Source organism: Falco punctatus (assembly GCF_963210335.1).
Source record: "Falco punctatus genome assembly, chromosome: 3".
Taxonomy (NCBI): domain Eukaryota; kingdom Metazoa; phylum Chordata; class Aves; order Falconiformes; family Falconidae; genus Falco; species Falco punctatus.
The window spans coordinates 98,539,486-98,556,340 of record NC_137582.1 but is presented as its reverse complement, the minus strand read 5'-3'; the positions used below and the strand labels follow the sequence as shown (position 1 = coordinate 98,556,340).

The following is a 16,855-nucleotide window of genomic DNA, read 5'->3' as shown; positions in this document are numbered from 1 at the left end:
ATTGGAGTTTCCAAAAGTGTTACCCACCCATGGTGTTTATCCGTCTGAGTTGGACTTTTGCATGCCAAGGACTTGTCAAACGGACTTCTCACGAAGCTTTCTAGAGGTGACTTGGCTGTAGGGTGCCCAGCCTGATGTGGTTTCCAGGAACCTGGTTTCCTGAAGGGACTGACCATAGCACTCTTCACCCATCAAAATTCAAAAACCCCCTCCTAAATGGCTTCTTTCTATCATGATCTCAGTAGCCTAAAGACAGCAGCCACAACAGTTTCCCAAAAATAACATGTCAGCAACTTTCAGAGTTTCGTGATTTGTAAATGCTTCTGTGATCAACCTCAGACTTCCTCAAAAATTCTCCAGGGGGAACAGCTCTTACAGATCACAAGGAAAGGACTTTTTTTTTCTTTTTTTTTCCTCTTTTTTTCAGATATCTAGAGGGGATGTCCAAATGATTCCTCTTCTGGGAGCTGCCTTGATCTTTTTTTTTTTTATGAGGAAATTTTCCAGCATATAAATTGGTAGATTTATGTCACTCCAACCGCTCCTGCTTGTCTTGAAAATGATAAAATACACTGAGATGCTGCTTGAGTGCCTATATGGGGAGTTACACATGTAACACTACAGAAATATAGTTTATATTGCTCAGCCATGCTGTAAATTCCTGCTTAGCCCTTAGACCCAAGTCACAGTGTCCTCGTGCCGTCATGACTTGAGGGCTTAACTGTGGTTTCAGAAACGTCGCTTCATGTGGCCAAGCTTGCGTAGACACTGTTTGGTTAGAGCTGCAGAGAGAAGGTTGAGAGGGGATTTTGGGAGGCTGGCAAACCCTTTGCCCTGTTATTTTGTCACTCGAGAGAGACTCTTTTATGCCCTTCACACTGACCCACAAGTGCCCCATGAAAAACCTGATTTCTGCTCAGATCAACACAGAGCGGGGAAAATAAAAGAATTAAAAAGGAGAGGTGTTGTCCTACCAGTGCAGGCAATTGCAGAGATGGGAGTGACCGAACAGATCTGATGGGAGGAGCACTGGCTCCTACACTTAGGGATTTTCCCTGTGACGGGGAACTTCAAGATAAGCCATCTGGGGGGATTCCCCAGCCTGCCTCCAGAAATAGCACTCTAGAAGCAGTAGCAGTTTCACTCTGCTCTCAGTGTCCAGCCTGCAAAGAGGCACCCTGTTGCTGCTCTGTGATCTGAAGCAGTAAGAGCCATGTCTTGGGGAGTCTACGCTCTGCTCATCGTCCTGTGCAATGGTAAGTGGGGAGCCTTGCATTTTTCTTTCTGGTCTTTCACATTTATTTGTGGGGCTATGTTTTGGGAAGACAGGAAGGATTACCTAAGCAATCTCTTTTAAAGGTGATGTGTACTTGTGCTTTGCAGTTAGGTGCTTGATCCGTGGGGCTTCCGTGGCGATCCCAGACATTGCTGTGAGATGTGCTGAAGAAGTGCTGCTGCCCTGTAAAGTTCTTCAGGACTCCTCAATCACCTACCAGACAGTGTCTTGGTATAAAGTAAGAAAAAAGCCTAAGTTACTTGAGCAGTCTGCTTTGCTTTCCTACCTGATCCTGGCTTGTCTTGTACAAAATGGGTTATTTTATGAAGAGGCATCCTCCTGCCAGGGCAGCAGAGATAAGGCAGCAATGAAAGCATCTGAGCTGGTCACAGGGAATGGGTGTTTTCCATGTCATTGTAGACAGAGTGTTTGAGCATGATCTCTGAATTGCTCTTGGCCTGCTTTTCTATCTAACTGTTGCTGGCTGCCAGTGATTAGAATTCAGGCGATGCCCCGTGTGCAGCCTGCCAAATACTACTCCAAAGAGGTGTCTTACCAGGATTTTTCTTCAGAGCAAAAAATGGTGTTTAAAACTTCCAACATCAATGACGTTGTCCCTTAGTTAATCTCCCCCCAAACAGGAGCTGATTTTTCTTTGAAATAGAGGAACTAAACAACTGCTTGCTATTCTTTATGGAGATTTGGCTAGTGAGGGTGGGCATAAAGGCAGGGTATGCAGAAGTCAGATGGAGAGCTAGAAATTCTGATTTATCTCTTTGCAGTCACGAAGCAAAAGTCCCATCTTGACTGTCCTGATACATAATTCCCATCTCCAAAGCAGGAAAGCCCTGCTGACCACCTGTTTGCAGGGGGGGCTACTAGGTTCAATCAGCTAATGAGCAGAGAAGTCCTTCTCAAAACTTCTCATAGAAAGAGGCAGAGCTGCCCAGTGGTTGAAGAAGTGGCTGTTGACTTGCGGTATGGCACCGTGTATTTGCATCTCAGTGCGTAGTTTCAGCTTATGGTGTGAGCCAAGGTAACAGGGAAAAAAAGATGGTTTTGTTTCCCTGCATTCCCCACTCCCAGTGATGCACTCCTGCCACTTACCATGGGTCAGTTCTGGTGGTCCTCTGGTCGCATGTTAAGTCAACTCTCTGTTGCTTGTTGTAATAGTGGAAAAATCAATCTGTGAATAAAGATTTTGTGGGTTACAGAGTTGAATTACTTTCCCATGTGATGGGAAAGCAGTGGAAGGGAAAAAAACGTTGCTTTCTATGGGTGGAAACTGTTAATTTGTCTCTGCCAGAACATATAGCCACAGCCTTGGCTTCCTCAGCAGTTTGGTCAGGTAGCTTTAAAATTATTCCCTATGGTAAACCAACAAACAGTGTTATTAGATAGGGCTTCTGTGGTTGAAACTTGCAATGCATCTGAGTTTCAGTGCTGGTACTACAAAGAGCATCTGCCTACTGACTAAACAACAACTGCAACCCAAAGGTACCTAATTCTGAAAGAGCTGTTTCAAACATCTGGCTACCAGCCCATCAGCATGTGCACCTATAGTCTCCTTCTTGTTCCAAAATGCTGAACTAAGCATGGGTGGGAGACAGAGAGGAGGGAATAATACATTTGGTTGAACATTACTTTGGGAGCTGGGGTAGGCGTCAACTTATACTTTTTTACTTTCTGCTTCAAAAGTTGGATAAGGACATGTATTTTCCATACAGATACATGCTGATTATTTAAGGCCCCATGTTTCCACAGAGTCTGGGCAGGGCAGGGAGCTCAGTGGAGGCAAAGCATGCTGCCTGGTGGGCTCTGGAGGAGTTGAGCAGCAGTGATAAGAGGTGGGGGACAAGTAAATAGGGAGCTTGACTAGATCCCTGAAAATTCTCCCCTAAACTATTATTGGAAGTCAAAAAATGAAAACAGTTTCAGCAGGCTGAAGTGTAGGGCAGCAAATGGGAGCCAAAAGCCATTGCCCTGATGAAAGAGTGTAAGGAAACCCTGTAGACCTAATTCTGTGTTGTCTTGCAGCTCTTTACAGATCCCCCGGGGCATAAAACAACTGCCCATGCAGGGGAGGGTGATATCAGATGATGCCTTTTGTGTGTGACCCTTCCTTGGCATCCCTTGCCAGTGCTGCTTCCCTTTGCAGCAGTCAGCTGTTACAGTCCGGACTGCCACTGCATGTCCCCTGTCCTGTCCCACCAATCTCCTCTCCCTCCACGGGCTCCTCGCTCTTCCAGCTTCATACATTTGGCTCAGGCACAGACTGTTTTGCCAGTGCTCAGCACGACAGGACCTCATGCTTTTTTCCTCTGCCGGCACTGCCGAAACTACAAGAAGTAACAAAACCTAGCTACCCACCATCCTTGAGGGCTGATGGCACCAATCATGGTACTGCAGTCTTCCAGTTACTCGTCCCAGCAGGGAGGTGGGAAGTGGGGACAGGCAGTTAATGACACTCTTGGTGATGCTAGCCCAAGCCACAGTCACAGCCATACTAGTAAAAGCACAGTGCCAAAGCTAAAAAAATCTGACTCTCGGCAGGAAAAAAGTAATTTAGGCTCAGTATTTTGTGCTGAAGGAGCGATACTTCTTCTAATTTTGGGGCTAGCTAAATAGGCAGTGGCTTGAAGCTCTCCTCTCCGCTGCTGTCCCCACCCGACACTGCAAAAGGAGGGTGAAGGAATGGCAGAGCATGACTGGGCTACCTAACACAAAGGACTAATCTGTTATTTAAAAAACAACTACTGAAGGATTAATCAATAAACACCACGCATACCCCCAAAGGGCTAATTAAAAGGTAATTCCAACAACCGGTATGAAATTTCAGACTGTAAAGTTCAAGCAGCTGTTAGGCTAAATCTTTTGTATGAGGTAACTTTGAACCGTGCAGTAAATACTAGCAATTAACCTTTGCTTCTGCTGCTTTAAAAAAATGGTGGCGACGACGCTACGGTGCTGCACGTGCAGCTGCTCGTGCAGGGGGGACACTTGGCAAACAAACCTCTTCTTTCCACTGGCACGTCCGCACACTCCAACTAATTAAGTGGCGCTTTTAAATAGTTTGTTACGATCTGCTTTAAAAAAAAAAAAAAAAGATACTATTTAAAAGTACTTGCTTTTTTGGTTCTGTATGGAGAAATGATTGTTGAAAGGAGTTAGTATTGCGGTGTCAAAATCCAACGGGATGTAAAAAAGAAGGATTGCATTCAACAGTTCCTTCACTTCTGCTAATGCCTCCTACTGCAAAGAGGCATGCATGCTTTGAACTTGTTGTGCGCCCAGTATCCTTGGAGCTAATTAGATTATTCTCATGCATGAGGTCCCACGTGTAAGTAGTTCTGTGCAGAATCAGGACCACAGTCAGGCAGCTCAGACAAAATGGTTTTTACTTAGAAATACTTCAAGTTGGTAGAAGGTAGAGCACGAAGTCCTCTCCCAGCCTGGTGCAGCTCTTCATTCTGTTTCATGTGGCCATGAAAAATTAAGAAAGTTCATAATGATGATACCATTTAAGTATGGCTCATTTTTGGGAGTGCTGGGGAGCCTACGTGCCATAAAAGCATATATGAGCAGTGTGGAAGTTTACCAGCTGAGAAGTCTGAAAAGAAAAAAAAAAAAAAAGAAAAAATAACTGGGGCATTTTTGTATAAGCACCCAGGCGCTGGGGATTGTGTATGGCAATCCTGGTTTGCTTCTCCACGGCCCACCTATGAAACAAGAATCTGGGTAATGAAACTTCACTTACCTTTCTGCCTTGTAGGGCTGTTGAAAACTGAACAATTTCTCGTTGTGTAGTACACGGAAAAGGAGAACCACTTCATAAACCCTCATAATTTTCACTTTATATCCAGTTTGAAAACCTAGTTTAAACACACACAAATGAAGTCCCAGTGGATATTTCACTATTTTGTTCATGTGATAGCCAGAAAAGTCTTAATCTAAAACAAATCTTGAGGAAGAGGAGAGAAGGCTGTACTTCAGTGCAGAGAAGTCTGTTAACTTTATAACACTTCCCTGCAAAATATAAAATCGTGGCAGAATTAGAGGGGGAAGTCATATTGCTAAGTAAGAATAAGTGTTCTAGACGTTTAATATTAATTGCACCTTCCTTCAAAGGAAATGGCTTTTGCTAAACATGCATAGCTGTTCTCTATTAGCATAAGTAAATAGCTGCTAATTTCTTCAGTCTGATTTCTAACACACCCAGAGAAATGCAGTCAAACGCTCCTCAGACATCTATTCAGCTCCAAGTAGCTCCCACACACTGGTGATTTAGAGAGGAAGGGAGCAGTGGAAATGATTTCATAACCAAAACAGTTCTTTTGGTTGACAGGAGTTAGCGTCGGATGCCCTTAGCTAAAAAACCCGAACAGCCAAAACAATAAAGAGGCTGTGTGACCGAGTCGGGGCTTTTCCAGCTGACTCATGTGTCACATGCAGTTGCAGTTCCTTTGCTGTTGTTGTGGGGTTGGATTTTAGTTTTCCTTTTCCTCTGGTCCCTCCCCCCCCCCCCAAGCACAGAAAACATTCACATGTGCCCACAATTTATGTCTGTTTTTTTTTTTTTTCAAATTTAACATTGGTATCTCTACATGATACTGTATAGGAACCATATGGATGTACTTTCAGCACTAATCAAATGTGAAAGTGCTTTTATGCTGAAAAATACACCTATTAAGCGGTTTCAGCTCAATTGTGATCCATTATATGTTGGCTATTGGGCAATGCCAGATTTCTAGATATTTTGCTTCAGAAAATACATTCCTTCTGGCCTTGTATAGCTTTTAGATCTCTTTAGCAGTCCGAAATTTCAACTTGGCCATTATTCCTGGTATAATTTGAAACAAAACAATTTTTACAATCATCCCACCCTCAGAAGAAAATAAATTAATGCTAATACATTCCACCTTTAAACTGACATCAGGTTTGGACCTGAACCGTTATGTTTGAAATAAAAATTTGCTTTTATGGGAGAAGTGGATTATATTGGCACTTTGATTTACCTGGGAGCCAATGTACCACCTTAGTCTGGGAAAAGTTTGATGAGAAAAGTTATTTAATGAGAGTAGAGAACATGAGTTAACAACTGCCTGCTTTCACATGTACATGATAAAATTAAGTTTTAATTGATTAGTTGGGCGTAAGTACTACAGCATAGGTGAACTGCCTCTGTGTAGTAGCACTAGCATGTAATGCTGTAGCAGTTTTCAAGACTGCAGCTAAAACCCAACCAGTTGGACTGAGAAAAGTGTTCATCCCCCTTCTCCCACCTTGTTTTTAGTTCTCTGAAAAACAAATATTTGCTGAAGAGCACTTAAATTCTGGAGGTCTAATTATTCTACCTATTTCTTGTAATGCATCCAGGCAGAGAACAGAAATCAGCTCAGCAGTATTTTCCATCAAAGCTATCTGTTCAATCAAAGCTACCATTCAATCAAAACTACCATTTTAATATCCACTCTATCACCACCACTATTTTTACCCAAAAGCTCCAGGCTAGGAGAAACTTAACAGGAATCAGTCCATTGACTGCAGAAATGCATGTGGGAAAATCGCAACCTCTTTAGACCAAGTGTTTCCAAGCTTTCGGGAACTAGGATAACTTTCAATTAAACTCACTAAAATAAGGCAACTAGAGCTGGTGGCTCAGAGCTGCGTCCAGTCGGGTTTGAATATCTCGAGGGAGATTTTCCCTGGAGACTCCCCACCCTTTCTGGGCAGCCCATTCCAGTGTTCAGCCACCCCCACAGTAACAACGGGTTTTCTTATGTTTAAATGGAATTTCCTGAGTTTCAGTTTGTGCCCCTTGCCTCTTGTCTCTGGAGGCTGCTGAGAAGACTCTGGCTCCAGCTGCTTTATCCCCCTGGCAATCAGGTACATATTGACAAGATGCCCCCAAGCCTGGTCTCCTCCAGGCTGCAGAGCCCCGGCTCTCCCAGCCTCTCCTCATATGCCAGATGCCCCAAGTCATTAATCACCTCTGTAGACTTTTGCTGGACTCTCCAGTACACCTGTGTCTCTCTCATACTGGGGAGCCCAGCACTGGACCCAGCACTCCAGGTATGTCTCACCAGGACTGAGCAGAGGGGACAGTCACCTCCCTCCATCTGCTGGAGACAGCAGCTGCCTTTGCCACAGGGGCTCATCACTGGCTCGGGGTCCACTTGGTGGGGGTCCACTTGGTGTCCCCCAGGACAACAGCAGGTTGGCCCCAGCCTGTCCTGGTGCCTGGGGTTATTCCTTGCCAGGGGCAGGACCTGGCACCATCCATTTGCTGAACATCATGAGGTTCCTCCCAGCCCACGTCCCCAGCCTGCTGAGGTCCCTCTGGATGGCAGCATGACCCTCTGGTGTGTCAGCCAGTCCTCCCAGCTTCCTATCATCTGCAAACTTTCTGAGCGTGTCCTCTATCCCAGTGGCCAGGCCGTTGATGAAGGTGTTGGACAGTGTTGGCCCCTGGGGCCAGCATTTCCTCTCAATCCATGGAGGTGATGGAAAACAACAGACTTCAGCCCGCAGCTGATTTCTGGAAAACACCTGTCACAGACATTGCCGTTGGCCAATGTATATGTGACAATAAACATAAACTCACATATCTTTTGTTGTTTAATTTTCTTAATGGGTACTTTTATTTATGCAGATAGGCAGAATAATGCTGCCAGCCTGCAGGTCTCCAATTTCCCAACAAAATTCTTGCTTCAGTAACCCCCAGCAGCCAGCCTGGCAAAGAGACCCTTTTTATGCAAATAGATTCAGTAGCATTTCAACCGGTCCCCACACGAGTTATGATTTGCCTTTTGAATTTTGGTAAAGCCATTAACAGCAAACATGGGAGCAGGAGGAGCCCAGCCCCCTCCTCTCCTCCCTTCGGAGGTGGGGAGCAGGGGAGCCGGTGCTACAGCTTGCTTGCCAGTGAGGTGGAAGGGAAGCGAAATGCAACCAAAATGCAGGAGGAAAACATTTTATCGCAGATTAAAGAAAAGGATGGTCCCTACACAAGTGGATTGCTGCCACCAACAGCGCTTGCTTCCATCCCTCTAAGCTTGTGTGGAATTAATTAGGTAAAACCCCTAGCATTTACCTTGGGCTGTGGTATCACCTGGAGGACACTTGGCATGAATTAGTGCTGGATTATCATAGGAGCTTGAGCTGCAAAATGATCTGTCTAGTGAGAGTCTGCCAAGTAATTCACAGGAGGTGGCAAACAAAGTGGCATTTCCATGATTTTAATTAGGTTTTGGGGGAAAAGAGGTTAGCTTGAATAGAGCAAGAGGCAGAGCGATGACCTTACCGAACATCTCATGGACTTCCTTCTACACCGCTGGGATATGGGGACACACTCTGCAAATTGGCTCAGATGTTTCCTCCCTACTTAGAGAATTTAAAAAGGGAGGCGTTGATGGTTTTTTGGTAAGATAATAGGAGATAAGATTGCAGTGGAAAAAGCTCTGGTTCAGGCATCAGAGAAGGGGTTGCTATGACCTCTGAGGGATGGATGTGCTGTGTGTAGAGGCTGGAAAAATGCCACCAGATGTCCCTGTAGCCTAAAAAATGTAAGGAGGCTGCTGGGCACACCAGCACCACCTCCTACCGCCTTGCCTGCCTTTGCTCTTCAGTAAAGGGGAGATTTAATGCAGAAAGAGGCATGCAGACCCTGAATTAAACCCACACGTGTGAACCGTTCCTCCTCCTCCTCCCCAAATGCAAAGGTTTGTGACCCCATCCAGATTGCAACTGGTTTCTTGACAAGTGAGGGAGCCAGGTTAGGTCACAACGTCACTTTTTTCTTCTATTTTGGGGAAAGGCATGTTGTTAGCACAGCTTTGTGGACACTGTTTTGCCTTGCACAGAGCGGGTCTGCGTAAGGCACAGTTCTGACTTGATTGTCTTCAGGGTCACCGTCACTGTGCTTGTGACAGCGGCTGAGAACCCTGGAAAACTTTGGTTGCAATAATCAATCCTATCCCTCAGTGTCCCTATAAATCAGGGAAGTTAAATAATTTACCAAAAATTTCACTGCGAATAAGCACATGGTCAGGCATAGGATGCACGGGCTTAGTTGAGTTCTCCCTTATCCTGGCAGTGGTGATTACAACTGCACGCAGAAAGATCAAAGTGTTTTCTGATTCCCAGGTTGCAGCCACGAGAATCACAGCACTGTTTGCCACCCAAGACAGCAATTATTTATGCTACCAGTGAATTAAGAAAAAAAAAAAAAAAAGAGCAAAACTGATATTCTGTGTGTAGCTCAGATATCCTATCTTTATTTTAGGCCAATGCAAAGGGCAGCCAGGCTGGTTCTCTTTATTGCCCTGCAGACAGTTTTAAATTTCAGTGAGGAAGGGGGTGGTAAGGGAAGGGAGAGTGGCAATAATTAGATCTGAGGGAGGTCAGCTCTATCCACTTAACTGCTATTGACCCACATGTAACGAGAGCTGAGCTCAGCCTGGGTATTGGAATTCCTCTGGCTGCATCTCTATGTGCAGAGCCTGAAAATACCTCAATCCCTGTGGCACAGTGAAGTCCCCACAGCCTGAAAACCACCGTCGATACCGCTTGTCTCATCGCTGCTTGGGGCTGAGCGAAATAAGCAAGAAGCTGGGGTAAATTTACTGGGGGATTAAGAGGAAGAAGGTAGTTTCTTCCCACTTGCTGGGTAAAGTGTGGAAAGCCCCAGGGAATTACTGCTCCGTGTTTCAGATGGTGCACTAAAAAAAACCCTTTTCTGAGAAAGGATCTTTACAGTTATGAAAATCTTGTGCTTTAGTTTGATTCCCCAGTTCCTGAAAAGTTCCCCAACTTGCAGCTCATTTTATACCATTTTAGGGCTGTAAAAGTATAACGGAGCATCAGGCCCGTGTTTCTGCCCGGAGTTCTGAGTATGCTTTCCTCATGCAAACACGTGAAGGGGAAACCAGATACTCCCAGCCTCAGTATGAGAAAACTGTGTTAATTTTAATAACTTACAGCATAACTGTTATACCCTGATGCAGTAGCGACACTGATAGAAAGTAAGCGCCGACATGCAACCCAAAAATGTGTCTATTAAAATAAAATAATAATAATAAAAAAGCCTTGGCTTATGTTAGTTATAGGTTTGGCTGAAAAGCTGAGCCTTGGACCGTACGAGCTGGCTCTGGCTCTGCTGGTCCACAGAAAGCCTGAATTCATTACCCGGGAAACCTTCACGGAGGGCACGCTGCCTCAAATCCCAGGGAGCAACATCGATGAATAAGAATGGACATGGGCTAATTCAAACCCTTCTCCCATCTTTCAAATCAAGTTAGTGATTTCTCTCTTCTTTGCGGTTCCCAGCCAACTGTCATTTTCAGTGCATCCATTGCCCCGCAGTACAAACTGTTCTGGGAATACACTTCATTCCTCCAACAGCCTCTCAGCAATGCCAAGGAATGTCGCTCTTCTGGTTACAATTAAGAAATTCAACACAGAAACGCTCCCCAAGTGCACCAGAACCTGCTTGTGACCTTCACGCAAGCAAATCTGAAGGAGTCGAAGCAATTTTTTGTTCTTTGGTTCCAATAAAGAGGGGAAGGGAGGCAGAGGGGGGGAACCCCCATTCCTCCAGAGAAGCACTGTGGTTTCAGGGGTCAGCTGCATGGAAACTGGCACGGGGAGGTGCAGTTTCCAGGGCTGCATTCCCACAGGGAGCCCTGGGCTGCAGGGTGGCTGGGAGGGTGCCAGCCAGTGCTGGCAGAGCTGGCGTGCCGTGGCGTGCCTGCCAAGAGAGGCTGGTGGGGTTCCCAGCGCCGCATGGCAGAAAGCGTGCTGGCAGGGCGAGCGGGGGCGGCGCTGGAGCCCACCTGCCTGCTGCCACGCTCTCCTGGCCACCTCTGGTCTCCAGAGCCAGTGCTCAGCGGCGGGGTAGGGCTGACTCAGCTCCATCCCCACGGGCCACTGCTCGAACTCTTCTGGGGCCTCTGCGGAGGCACTCTGAGAGCGAACTGCCGCTGACCTTTATCGTGTTACATCTCTACCAGGGTTGTGTCCAGGTGGGGCAGATTTAGAAGCTCTTACGGAGTAGCTCTATAGTACCTAGTTCTAAACACACGGTCTATTTAAGCAAAAAAGCATCTACTTTTTGATCGCGAGTGTGAACATATTAGATGCTTTTGAGGTCCCGTTCCTCTCCAACCCCCCTTCAGCCTCTGCATTATCAGCCATAAGCTGGCTTTAAAACTCTTTTGCCCCTAAAACTCAGGGGGACAGTGTTGCTGAAGATGAGAAATATGTTTGTGTTTCCCAGATGGCTGGAGATGGTGAAGAAATAGCATGGAAAGTCCTTGATGTGGAATCTCATTATCCAAAAGAACTTGGGGGATCCCTGGAGCTCTCCAACGACACCTACTTTTCGCTGAGGATCAAAAACACGACCAGCCAGAACAGCGGGACGTATAAGTGCACTTTGGGGGTACAGAGCGGAGAACGCAACCTGAGTGGCACAGTCACGTTAAAAGTAACAGGTACTGTAGAGCCTCTTGATTGTCCCAAGTTCTGCGTGGCATTTCATGAAGGTAACAGTCTTAAAATGTTTTACAAGCAGCAGAACAACTTAACACCTTGTTTTACATTTTAGGTTGCCCTGGAATAGAAGATGAAAAATTGAAAAAATACAAAGCCGAGCTTTTCATGCTGACTTTCCTTGGGATTTTTTACTTGCTGCTCATCCTTTTTACCTGTGTAAGTAATTCTCTTTCTCATAAACGAATCAACCAAACCCAACAAAAACCCCAGCACTCATTTTCTCTGCTGGCACCGCCTTGATGCAGCCGGTCAGAAATTTGTGATCATGGCTAATTTATGATCAAACCCTTTAAATCCTCACACAGTACTTTCAAAGCCAGAGGAAACAGGTGCCTGAGAAACACACGATGGAGTTCCAAAGAGATAAAACATTTCACTGCACCCCGATTAACTCAAACCAGACAGTTATTTTCCTGCATCCCATTGCCTGTTTATGGTTCCAGTTACTCTGAGTAGCCAGCTAAGTCTTTGGTTCAAGGGCACATCAACAGCTCTTCTGGTCTGGTGCTTGGGAACAGCATTTGCCTGAGGTGGGGGCATGAGCCCCCACGATCCTTTCCCCACCTAGGGCATCGCTTTGTGTGGTGGCATGATGCACAAGTTCAAGGCTACCTGTTTTTTGACTCCATTTCTATACCTGTGAATCGGGGACAACCCCGTTTCAGACGGGCATTTTTGCAGAGCTCCGTCTTTCTTGTTAAACTGACAGTTTAAGATCCTTGGTAAAGAACCTCCTTGGGGTATTATCCATACCCTTAATGAGGGCTGGTGGTTCCGGGAAAGGTGGGGAGAGGAGGCATGTGGGAAGCTCACTTGGCAGAAGCAAAGCCAGGCTTTGCCTGCGGTAGCGGTGGAGTCACCCCCCGGCGCAGAGCTCTGCGCCTCCTGGCTGGAAGGCAGCCTGAGCCCTGGGTACTGGTACGATGCAACATGGGCTGTATTTCTAATTAAAACCAAAACAAACCCAACCCCAGCGTTTTGGGAGGTCAGATTTAACTTTTGCTGCCTCTTTCATATTTGCCTTCTTGTTTTGCTCCTCAGCAGATGAATCATAACTGTTGATTGGAGAATATCTAATTAGCTGCAGCTAAATGTAGCTTTTCATGTATCTTCAGGGAGCAATTAAATTTATGTCTGTCTCTTTTTTAGATTGACAATCCTGCCAGTAATTTGTGCTGTTCAGACTAAAGTTTGACAAGATAAATCTTGTAGGAATTTGTTAGGATGAAAGTATGAAAGCAAGGATATCACTCTGAGCAGAACAGGGGCATCTGTCTCTTCTGTGTCCTGAAAGAATTTCAGATCTCTACAGAAACCTCTCCTTCACATATGGAAAAAAAAAAAAAAAGTCCCAGTTTTAGTGGTGCAGTTAAAAAAACCCAGAGCTGTGTTGTGAAGATAACCACTCAGGTAGAATTACGTGTATCTTACTCCCAGGTTAGATTCAGTCTCAGGTATCAGCCTAGCTTTTGTCAGAATGTGATATTGCCCTGATGTCACAAGTGAGCTTCATTATTTAAAATGCCTGTTAAGTTCTTACAGGTTGCCTTGTCTCCACTAAGCTCCACACACATGAAGTTTAAGGCTGGTTGGCAGGACTGGGGCTTTACTTTGACAACTTGATGAAATTATTTCAGGCACTGGCCTGTATTGAAGGCAGGTGGGAGCACACTTGCAAGAGCCTGATGGAAGGCTTGCTCATAGGAAAGCTTGAATTACATAGAAATTTTGATTTGTGACTTAAGGCTTTTGTCCTATAAAGCTCCATGACTGAGCAAGAAACAGCAGCGTTTCTCTGTGCTGGGTGGTTCTAGTGACAATCAAATGGAAAAAGTGTAATGAGCTATGGTCAGCGAGAAGAAAACCCAAAACTTTCAAACTTTAAAAAAAATTGCCTTTGATAGGAATTCTGAGTTTTAAGCTTTCCTTTCTGTTTTCTCTTTTAGACGTGTCTAAGAAAAGAGAGTATGTCTCCCAATTACCAAAAAAACAGACCAGATTTGAAACACATGCTCACCCCCATCAATGTACATGAAATGACAACTTTCCAGGATTTAAACAGCAACAGCACTTGTAAAAATGAGCTTACTTCAAGTTCGGTCTAAGTTAACATTGCCGGCACCAAGGGGTGACCAGTAGACACGACACAAGCTGGATGGCTGGGTGGTACAGAGAGGAGATAAACGATAATGTACAGCTTCTTCAGAGCAGGTTGAGAGTGCAGGTAGCAGTGATCTGCCTGCACAGGATGAGCCCTCGACAAGGACTGTTAAGCACTACAGTAATTTTGGGGAGCTAGGCGGCTTAGAAATACCGCCACAGCTACACAACAGTGCTACCGTGCTGTTATGAAGTTGGCATCAAATTTATTTCACTTTGCCGTGCAGCTCTCTTGTTCGGAGGGAGGACATGCCTGCGATACAAAGACCAAGTTATAGGGAGGCTACGGCAGTGTGAAGGATTAAGCTCTTCACTGAACTAATAGCTCTCATCTTTCACAAGTAAACATAACAGGTGCTGCTGTATGAAAAGGTGAGTGTGGGGGGCTGTCTGCTCCGAGCCCGGTTCTGGATGGAGTTCCTGCATCGCAAATGGGATCTGGCTTGCCACGTGATGCTCAAGTAAGCTGCAGAGGTGACTTCATCCTCTTGTTCTGGGTGAATCAAATCAATATTTGCTTTTAAATCTCAGAGTGGCAGATAGGCTGAAATGTAAGAAGGGAGAAAATATTCTGGAAATCTTTCTGAAACGAGAGGAACTTTCTTTCTCTGCAAGAGAAACAGAGACACATTTCCCAGAGGTATCTCTAGATAGGTCAATCCATAGGAAGCTTCAACAAGACTGTTAACCTTAAACTAACAAAACCAAGAATGAAGCCGCCCGTGATATTAAGGACATGTAAAGATGACTTATTTTGTGGTTTACTAAAGATGAAGTCAAATGCATGCTACACCTACGTCGGTCAAGTTACAGGAGTGATGATCAAAGATAGCTTGGAAGAAATCAACTGTCTGTATTTTTGGGATGTATTAAGTCAGCTGTGAGATACAGGAATGGAAGAGGGGGAATAAGAGTGCCTGCTGTTGGTGCTGACCGTGTTTAGTATATGTGAAACAAGGACGTGAGGAAAGCTGGACTCAGGCACACAGTATAAGGGAGAGAAGACTTGTCCTCCTGGACCAAAGAAAGCAGGAGAGATTTGGGAACCTGAAATCAAGGAACATCCCTTATCAGGCTGCTGGTGCAGAAGGTGAAGCAAGAGGAGCCTAGAGTGACTGTGGGTGTTTACAACACGACACGAGCATTTGAGCCACGACATGAGAATTCACAAGCACTTAAGGACACGCACAATCTTTTAAAAAAACAAACAAACAAACAAATCCTCCAAGTACTAAATTGCAACATTAGGATTTCTAATGCAGTTTGAAATTCCAGGCTGTTGACAAGGATGGTCTTTCTGTAATCCTTTGACTAATTAATGGTGAAGTGCTGATGGGGAGAAAGCACTGTGCATCACTTAGTATTGCTTCTGTGAGCAGGGTGTATGTCTGCATTGCTGGAGTCCAAGGGATTCCTGACCAGAAAAATTGTTACAAGGGATATGCAATTTACTTAGAACATGGTCAATTAATGCTGCATTTTCTTTGTTATAATCAATTTTTACATATAATTGTGTGTAACATACTTGAAACAAAATTTCAGAGGTAACCTACCATTTGTTTCTGTGTTGCATATGACAAATAAACCCAGAAATACTAGGTATCAATTGTGTTTTATTTTTACAACCAACATAATTACATTAAATAATGTAGATGCCTGATCCAGCCTCTTCTGCAGGGAGAGGGCATGTACGTGCATATAATTGATTAAGCAACGGATAATTTTATGCATTTCTATAGACCTAAGTTCATTTAAATTTTCCTCCAAATTTCACTTTCTGTCCAAAGTACTTTCTAAAACACCTCTTTCCTACTGACAGGCAAGTTATTAGGGAAAACACAGGGGTGTTCCAGCCTACCCACGGCTACTTTTAAACAAGGCACACCGTCACGGGTGACCTGGGTGTTTAGGTGGCAATAATGCAAACTGGAATGTGCATATGTAATAACTGGCCTAGGTTACAAGTTTCTCCATTTGGTCAGAAAGGCTTAATACCTGACAGTCATAATTATTTTTTCATTATTATTGATTTTTTTTTAGGAGAGCAGACAAGAGGAAGAAAGGGAAAATTCATTTGAAAGGAGGTGATAATTAATTAGCAGCAAAGGCTGAAATGTTTAAAATGACTTCTTCAGATGTATAAATAGGAGCAGATCAGATAGAATGAAAAAAGGGACTTTGCGTAAGCAGCTATACCCATTATTTTTTCCCAGAGCAAAACTCTCTATGATACAGAAGATTGGGCCTGAGGCAACTCTACTGGGAGTCAAACTTGAGGCTCGGAAGTTTCAGGCTGGTTGTTTCTGGGGATTTGCTGCAGGCCCAGCAAAATGTGTTAAATTGTTCAGAAGGAGCAAGCAGTGAGGAGGTCTTACACCTAGATGCTTGGTTGAATCACAGCACTGGAGAGAAACAGGCAATGTCCTAAAGCGATGAAAGTGCCTGCGCACCTGGGGTGTAAAGGATGTAAAGAAACTCTTGTGGCACTGTAGGATGAAAATGAATATTAGCTAGAAGTATTATGAATGAGAACTAGGCAGCTGATGGGTATATGCTAATATACTCCAGTGACTTCAGCACTAACAGGGGAAAAAAACCCGTAAAAAAATCGTGTCTTGGCTGAAAATCTTACAGAATGAGATACACATGCTTATCAGCATAATACCTCAGAGGATACGTTTTTTTCCTTGCAATATGGACCTGTGGATCCAAGTGGCCTCATCAGAAGTACTGCCCCAGCCAGCCTGGCGTGCAGAGGGTGAGCACATATACGCACTCTTGAGACTTTAACACTTTGTTATTGAAGGGAACATGTTTGTGGCTCACACAGTCCAATAGCTCTTTTGATTATACAGAGTAACTTCC

General features: G+C 44.7%; 1 protein-coding gene across 1 annotated transcript; it reads left to right on the top strand.

The window, feature by feature from the left end:
- The first annotated feature begins 1,078 nt into the window (after positions 1-1,078).
- On the top strand, positions 1,079-15,592 carry CD83 (CD83 molecule). Its single transcript, XM_080379750.1, has 5 exons — positions 1,079-1,256; positions 1,384-1,514; positions 11,553-11,769; positions 11,883-11,986; positions 13,777-15,592. The coding sequence occupies exons 1-5, from the start codon at positions 1,214-1,216 to the stop codon at positions 13,933-13,935; spliced, it is 654 nt and encodes a 217-aa protein (XP_080235876.1). The 5' UTR covers positions 1,079-1,213; the 3' UTR covers positions 13,936-15,592.
- The last annotated feature ends 1,263 nt before the right edge of the window (positions 15,593-16,855 follow it).

Coding starts and splice junctions, on each gene's coding strand:
- CD83 (XM_080379750.1), top strand. CDS start 1,214: ATGTCTTGGGGAGTCTACGCTCTGCTCATCGTCCTGTGCAATG. Junction 1,515..11,552: donor AGACAGTGTCTTGGTATAAA/GTAAGAAAAAAG, acceptor TGTGTTTCCCAG/ATGGCTGGAGATGGTGAAGA. Junction 11,770..11,882: donor AGTCACGTTAAAAGTAACAG/GTACTGTAGAGC, acceptor TTTACATTTTAG/GTTGCCCTGGAATAGAAGAT.